General features: G+C 35.0%; 1 protein-coding gene across 2 annotated transcripts in view; it reads left to right on the forward strand.

Moving 5' to 3' along the window:
• Positions 1-6,839, forward strand: part of DECR1 (2,4-dienoyl-CoA reductase 1) — a 43,902-nt gene extending 37,063 nt beyond the window's left edge. For both annotated transcript variants that reach the window (XM_059394830.1, XM_059394831.1), the window contains exons 7-10: positions 717-789; positions 2,842-2,988; positions 3,479-3,541; positions 3,641-6,839. In XM_059394830.1, coding sequence (XP_059250813.1) covers positions 717-789; positions 2,842-2,988; positions 3,479-3,541; positions 3,641-3,700 — 343 coding nt within the window. In that variant the 3' untranslated portion in view covers positions 3,701-6,839. The remainder of the gene's footprint in view (positions 1-716; positions 790-2,841; positions 2,989-3,478; positions 3,542-3,640) is intronic.
• The last annotated feature ends 1,631 nt before the right edge of the window (positions 6,840-8,470 follow it).

The raw sequence follows: 8,470 nt of genomic DNA on the forward strand, positions 1-8,470 counted from the left end.
AACTGTAAAGTCGTAGAACGAGTTTAGAAAGTGAAAGTTAGACCTATCAAGTAGGCTTTTAAAACAGATTGCTTCAAGTTTCCATGTTTGCTATTATTATGTTTTGCTTCATGACATTTAGTAAGATTTTGTTAGATTCCTATTTCCCTTTGAGTGTAGTGCAGCAATTGTATTAAAGCCTCATTAAACATGGATGTGGTTAATATTTTATAACTATGTAATCCATCTCTTCCTTAAAAGTACTCATAATGTTGCAAACATTATAATTCAATGTACTATATATAAGTAGTACATGTTGCACTGAACTCCAGAAAGTGTGGCGGAGGGTCATGATTCTCTCACCTCTTTATGCTGAATTATGATACTTGCTCTAATAATGTATTTTGATATTGGACTTAGTTCTAAATCTAAGGAGTAAGTAGTACAGCATTGTGATTAAGAACACTAAAATGCAAATGGTAGATATTATAGTGGAGTGATTAAAGGCACAAACCTGGAGGCAGACCGCTTGAGGTTTTCACTAGCCATATGACTCAGAGCAAGTGATTTAATCTCTCTATGCCTCAGTTTCCTTGTCTGTAACACGAGGAATGATAATAGTACCTACTTGTTGGGGTTGTGGTCTCTGGCATATAGTAAACATGCAGTGAGTCTGGATTATTATTTTTAACATATAGTATAATATTTTAGAATATTAAAATATTTTAAAATTTTAGGTCTCTTGCAGCTGAATGGGGTAAATATGGACTGCGATTTAATGTGATTCAACCAGGGCCTATAAAAACAAAAGTAAGTTTTAGTTTGCCTATTATCTCCTGTATGATTAAGGAATGAAACATTGATAGGAATATTCTGATTGTTGTATGCAGGACTTGTCAGGGATGCCTGACTTTGGAGCCATGGTGGTAGGGAAGAGGGGTTTGCCATTATCCAATATAAATAAGGAGGTGGGCAGGAATACAACAGCTGTGTAACTTCTTGATAAGAACTGTTTCAACATCTTAATCTGGGATCTTTTATGCCATCCATTTTGGTATTTCGTCTGATTTGCTTCAGTAATCTGATATTAACCTATATTTCTTAATCCTCACCATATTTTATGGACTCTTAACTTTGATTGACATCTCTTTTTTAGTTCATGGAAGTGTAAGTATATTTTTATTTTAAGAGATGTTCTGGGAAGTTATCATAGAGGCTTGGTCTTTCTATAGGTAGCATTTTCTTTGACTCATGTCTGTGCCTTTCATTTGTAAACACTCCATTATGTATGTTATATAATCCCATGTCTCTCTGATTACAAATCTTTCTGATGACAGGCATTTCTCCTGTAATAAAAAATGCTTACAGATACTCATTGCGACTCACAATGACTACTAATGCAGTTACGGCCAGAAGACCCACAGGTTCTGTGTTCTCTCACATTGCCCCAGATAACTTCACTCTCACTCTTTGTTTCTGTGTAAAGCAAGAATTTACAATCCCAACTGACCTGTAGCTCCAAAGGCCTACGTGAAGTATGATAGCTTGTTCTGGTTGTATAAATACATTAGAAAACAGTATTCAGGAACATTTTGGATTATAGGTAGTTCTGGGTACTAAATGTCAATACGGACATGGCTGCATAGTTTATTTAGTTATTCAAAGGGCAGAAAATAGAAAGGAGAACTAGTTGAGTGAATGAAACTTGATTATCATGTTTGACACTCTAGTAATAAAGAATCTAATACAATTAATGGAAAAATAACTCAAAAGCATACATTAAAACACATAATTCAGGGCATCCCTGTGCTGAACACTCTTTGAAGAGAAACCTGGAGTCACAGAAGCTTCTTTTTAGGACCTCAACCCCTAGGAAAGGTCACCTGCATTTTATTTATTTATTTAAAATATATTTGAGTGACTACTATGTGCAAAGGTACTGAGCAAGATAGCAAACATTTGTGATAGAGGATTTGCCATCAAGGAGTTTACAGTGTAGCAGTAGAAGTATCAGTTGTACACAAGGAACAAGTATGTAGCTTTAAAGAGATGAAAAGAAAACAGAGTATAGAAACTCCAACAGCAATCCCTACAGAGCCAGAATTGGGATCTGTTGCTGCCCTTTGCCTCTGCTGGGTTATACCTGCCCAGGGACGGCAAAAGGGCTGGAGGGCTCACAAGGAGCCTCCTGAGAGCAACTTTGCTCTGTCTCTCACCGGTTTTATTGAAGAAAACTGTCACCTAGACTTCCAGGCACTGATACAGAGAAATTCAATCTTCTTTTTTAAAAAAATCACTGCCCATGCATACTTCATCTTGGTCTGCACTTTTGCATCATTAGTAGAAGCCAGACATTGGTTGGCAAATTTAGTTACAGGGTTTTTTTTTCCCCCTCTAGGAGCTACTTCAGTTTAATATTCCTACATACTTGTTTTCTTCCTTTCCAGTTATTTTGAGAAGAATGAAGAAAAGGAATTTCCTTTTAAAGGTTTCCCACTTGAGTCACTCAGTCACTCTTCTGTGATTATTCAATCAAACACAGTACCATGGCATCCCCCACACTAAGCTTGTACAGATTTCAGAGTACTTTCATATACATTTTCTCATTTGATGCTTACAACAGTTTTTCTCCTCATTTTATAGATGGGGGTAAAAAGGTTATATTTTCTGGTGATATTTATAGGTCAGTATTAGATAAAATGACCTGTTTTGAGCTGAAGAGACTTTGGAAGAATTTGACAAAATTCTTTGTTGTTTACAAGGCCTGAGGTATAAACAGGCTCCCATCGTAATATTCCATTTTGTCCAAACTAGTTCTTAAATTCTTTTTAATGCAGCAAAACTATTTTCTCAATTTATAAGGGTGCCTTTAGTCGTCTTGACCCAATGGGAACATTTGAGAAGGATATGATTGCTAGAATTCCTTGTGGTCGGCTAGGAACTGTGGAAGAACTTGCAAATCTTGCTGCTTACCTTTGCAGTGATTATGCTTCTTGGATTAATGGGGCAGTAAGTATTGTTTTCTCTTGACTTTTTGGGGTGGTGTATTTGGGGTGGGAAGGCATATTGTGGAACCATTCCTGACAATATTGAATATAAATGTGACTTAAAAGCAGTGAATCTTGGAACACTGAAAAATAAAATTAAGTTAAAAAAGAAAATATTTATTTAGCTGTAGATAATATTAAAATATTAATGTAGGTGTTTAGCCTATGGAGTTTGTTCATTGATAAATTAATTTTATTAAATGCCAATTACTCTGGTAGATATGCCTTTAAGGTGATCTTTAATATTGGGTAGAATTTGAAATTGTTGAGATGGGGGAAAGAGGTTCTAAAATTAGTAAATCAGATTGGGTTTAATCATGACTTTTGTCTTCAGACTTTGGGTTTTGATTGAAAGTGCCAAGGAGATGTTACATCCAGTTAAGATGGGAAAATGGCTAACCCAGAAATTTTCAAAAGGAGTTAGTTTTAGAGTTTTTGTTATTTTTTTTCAGGTCATTAGATTTGATGGTGGAGAGGAAGTATTTATTTCAGGGGAATTCAACAGTCTGAGGAAGGTAATGCCATTTTGTGAATATAATATATTAGCAGCTAAGATACCAAGCTTTAAAAATATGCAAGAACCACATAAAATTGCCTTTTCCTGTTTGTGTTAGGTTACCAACGAGGAGTGGGACAGAATAGAAGGACTCATCAGGAAGACAAAAGGCTCCTAAGACCACTCTTGCCTTCATCTTGGTTATAAGGGAAATGCTATAGTTTATGATACTTGGAATTATTTTCAAGTCTAATAAATTGTTAATCAACAAACCAGGACTAAGTGTATATCATGTGCCAGGCCAATGGTAGGTAGATATTGTACATTAACAGATATGTAAGATGGGATATTTTCCCTCCAGAATTTTTTTTTTTAATAATTAATAAAAAGGCAAGTAAGAGAAGGCTATGGTAGAGGTAAAATGCTTGGAAGTACAGTGAATGAAACAAATATTATAGCCTGGAAAAATCAGGAGAATCTTAATGGTCGAAGTAGCATTTGAGTTATGTATTAAACCATGCCTGTGATGATGGGGCCTTAAAGAAAGAAAGTGATGGTATACAATAAATTTAATGGACTCTGATTTATTGGACTCTGCCTTTCCATTAGATTTCCTTTTCACTGGACTTGTGAATTATCTTCTTTAGATAGCTCAATATTAATTCAAACAAACTTTTTCCAGGACCTGTCTTACAGTCTGCCATTTTATATGGCACTGAGGATACAACATGAACCATCTACAGCCTTTGCCTTCTTGAAACATTATCTAGAAGGGTAGAGAGACCTATAAATAATTATTTGTGGATGCAGTGTGATAAATATTATTCTAGCAGTGTAAAAGTATGGAGGAGGAAGTAATGCATTCTGTCTCCAAAATGTAGAGAAAGTGACACCTAGGAGATAACATTCCATCTCAGCTTTAAAAGAAGACTAGATTTCTCTAGGTAGAAATGATGAACAAGCTTATAAAATATTTTTGTGTGTCATTTCATTTCGTTTCATATGTGGTTTGACTAATTTGTCATCCTGAGAATCAAATAATAAACCCACAGTCTCAAATGTATATAGCTGTAATTTTGAGCTTATATTAAAAAAAGGTCTATTTTGTTTTCAGACGAGTTACTCATAAACATGATCTCTGTAAACTGTCTCCATTGTTCAAATTACCAAGAGAAAGAACTAACTTCCATCTTAGCTCCTCTGAATACATCTGTCAAGGAATCTAGTTTTCCTGTTTGAATATATATGCTGTAAGTCTCACATGGAAACACTTACCACATTCACAGTTAATTGTGTACATAATTTACATTAAATTGTGTACATAAATGGGTAACATTGTAGATTTGGAATAAGTGGCCTTGACATTCTCAATCATACTGAGCTTTTCTTCACACTCTCACAGTGCAGGCACATTCTGCATTTTATCCTTAATGCTAACCCTCATTTTCTTCTTGTCTGCCTACATCTTCTTTTTCAAATTATTAATACCTCTTATAGTGTAGGGGAAAAAAAGATGCCAGTAAGTATATAAATGAGCTTGTATGAGTTTCATTGCTTTTTATTTTCCTCCTTATAAAATTCAGGATTTTAATATCTGCTTCCTGCGGTTCTCATGAGGAATAAGGGAGGCAAAAAAGTGAAAATGTAAAATGCACAAATGAAAGGTGGGCCTTTCTGTCATTCTATCCCTTCACTTTAAGACTTGGTTATTACAGAAAACTTGAGAATTGAATAGAAAACATTTAAGACTAACTTCCTAAAGATGTTTCTGTTAATACTTTGGTATATTTATTTTCAGTCTTTGGCTTTTTTTTTTTTTGTTTTAAAGATTTTATTTATTTATCAGAGAGAGATGGGGGGAGAGAGCAAGCACAGGCAGACAGAATGGCAGGCAGAGGCAGAGGGAGAAGTAGGCTCCCTGCCGAGCAAGGAACCCGATGTGGGACTCGATCCCAGGAGGCTGGGATCATGACCTGAGCTGAAGGCAGCTGCTTAACCAACTGAGCCACCCAGGCGTCCCTGGCTTTTTTTTTATTTAATTTTATACTTTATGAAGATAATTTGTTTATATAATTTGCACAGAAAGAGCATCACCTTAATTCTCCCTCCAAGCTCACTTTCCATATAGTAGTCTTTTCAGCTTTTTTGAGTTCATTTTTTTCCCCCCAAAATATACTCTTTCCTTTTACTAAGTCTACCTATAAAACCATATCCTTAATTTTGGTTCAATTAATATTCAATGTTTACATTTTTATAACTTCATATTTTTCCCAGTGTTTTTTCAACTTTCCTCTTTTTAAAAACAGTTTAGATTGTATGACAAATCAGATACTGTGTTTTTCATAAATTTTTTTTGTATTTCATGGTTTACATATATCATACTTTATTTAATTATTCTCAGAATTAGGCTTTTATTTTCAGTATATTAAAAACCTGTGATGAACATCTTTGGGTGTGAAACCTTTTAGAATTTGGAATTTTTTCCTTCTTACAGATTTCTGGAAGTAATATTATTAATCAAAGGTTATGAAGCTTTTAAAGATCCCTGAAACACAGTTTCAAATTGTTATTCCTAAGATTTGTATGGGTTTAGAACACCCTAAGCTGTGTATGATAGTGTCAGTTTCACCAAATAGCTACCAGCATGGAGTATTCTCATTTTCAAACTATTTACTAACTTCATAAGTAAAAAATGATAGCTTCTCTTCAAGCATGTGTTTATTTACTGGGGCTCTAGAATACTTTTCTATACTTGTGAACTTCCTGTTTGCTTTTTTTACCTATTGGTGTCTTAATTGGGTCTTGTAAAAAATTTTGTCTAAGTTTTTAAACGCATTTTTCTTCTATTATTAGAGTTTGCATCAGTATTTTTTATATATATAATATAGATAATACATATTATATATAATATAGTTTACATTCCATTGCATGAATATACAACAGTTTATATATTAGTTTGGCTCTTGGAGGACATTTGGGTTTCTAGTTTGCAGCTATGCCAAATATGATGCTAGATGCAACTGTAAACCTTCTTTTCTTTTGGTGACTATACAGACCTTTTTCTGTCGGGTTGATAAAACCTAAAAGTGAAATTGCTGGGTTATAAGGTGTCTGTATATATTCAAATTTGGTAGGTACTGCCAAAGACCTTTCCAGAATTATCTCGATTTAACTTTCTACCCAGCAGTAAGAATTTCCACTGTGCTACAACCTCACTAATACTTAGCTTTAACTTTTCTGATGAGTGCATAGCAGTATCCCAATTGTTTTAATTTGTATTTCTCCTGAGTACTAATAAAGTTGATTGCTTTTATTTATTTTGGCTATTTAGAGGTCTTTTTTTTTTATTTGTAAAATGTCTGTTTAAATTTCTCACACATCTTTTGGGTTATGCTTTTTAAGATTTATTTTTAGAGTAATGTTTATATATTTCTGCGTATGTACCTTTGTCAATTATGTGTTACAAATTGATGTGGGAGATCATCAAGAGGACATGACCACTGGTTGACCCAAGAGCTGTACCTGCAATCAGAGGTTTCTCACCCATCCCCCATCCTTGGAATGTTGGTTCCACGTGTTCTCGACTCCGTTTCAGGCTGGAGCGGTTTTCAAGGACGCAGCGTGGAGACAGCAATGCCTTGTTGAAACCACCTGGACCACATACTACATGACTCAAGCCAATTAAGGCCTCTATATAAGCTTTAAGATTCGGGTGGGTGGTGTGGGCATTTACTGGTTGTGGGGCTGCCCAGGACAAACCTCCTAAGTAAGTTTCCTGGCTTATTAATCTGGTACCTGTAATTTGGAGTGGCCTGCTTCTTCAGTCTCTCATTGCCCTCTAGCTATGGTGAAAAATTTCAGATTTCACCTGGAAAACTCCCGAGATTTTGAGCCAAACCAAGTATCTTCTCACACTCTCATATTTGATTTTTCACTTTCTTAATAGTGACTCTTTTTGGAATAGAGTTCTTAAGTTTTTCCAATCTGTTTTTTTCAAAATTAGTTGTTAAGGAATCCAATTTTTCAATCTGTTTTTTTTCATTATTGGTTGTTAAGGAATCTTCCTATGCATGAGGAGTGGGAGATATCCTAATAGGTTGTTGTCTGTGTACCTTTTGCATTTGGATTGATAAAACACCTGGAATGAATTTTGTCTGTGATATGAGATAGGTGTGTATGAGCTATTTTACATTTGTCCTGTCAGAGTCGTTTTCCACTTTTCTGTTTTCTGCTCCAGGAGGCAGGCCTGTCACTTACACGTAAAGGTGACTGATTTAGCTGAGTTATAAGAATTTCTTTCCCTGACAGTGCTCAGATGTTAAAGTTCACCATAACAGGAGGGGTGCTGGATTCATGACTATTATTATTGTTATTAGCTTTTTAGGAAGTCCCCCCCCCACCCCAGATTATACTCCTATTAGACTTCCTGTGGCTGTTCTTTTTCCTTCTTTCTCGGTGCTGCTTATTTTGGTGTACCTGCTCTTTATTTTGGTGTACACTTCATAATGAATAGCCATTTCATCTGTAATGAACAGATGACTGTAGAAAATCTGTATATCCCTCCTATTTCTGTCAAGGAAATCTTTCACCAAGAACTATTTGATCATGTCAGTTGGGCAAAGGACTCCCAAATACTTGGATTTTTGGGATTTCTTTGTAAATCTTGATGTCAGAGGCTCCTTTAAGAGCAGATGTATTCCACTGAATCAGGCAGACTGACATTTATTTTGATTTCTTAGGCCATAATAACTTGAGTATCCTACATTTTCACCTGGATTGATTACCAATTACATGTCAACTGAATTTTTTGAGGTAGAAACAAAAATACAAGAGATTAAAGTTATTTTCCTCTTTATTTATTCTTAGTTGTTAAATTCAACCTAAGGTCAGTGCTTCCATGTACATACTAGAAGCAAAGCCAATCTAACACGTCATTTGTTAAATTTTA

The sequence above is a fragment of the Mustela nigripes genome, chromosome 3 (assembly GCF_022355385.1).
Source record: "Mustela nigripes isolate SB6536 chromosome 3, MUSNIG.SB6536, whole genome shotgun sequence".
Lineage (NCBI taxonomy): Eukaryota > Metazoa > Chordata > Mammalia > Carnivora > Mustelidae > Mustela > Mustela nigripes.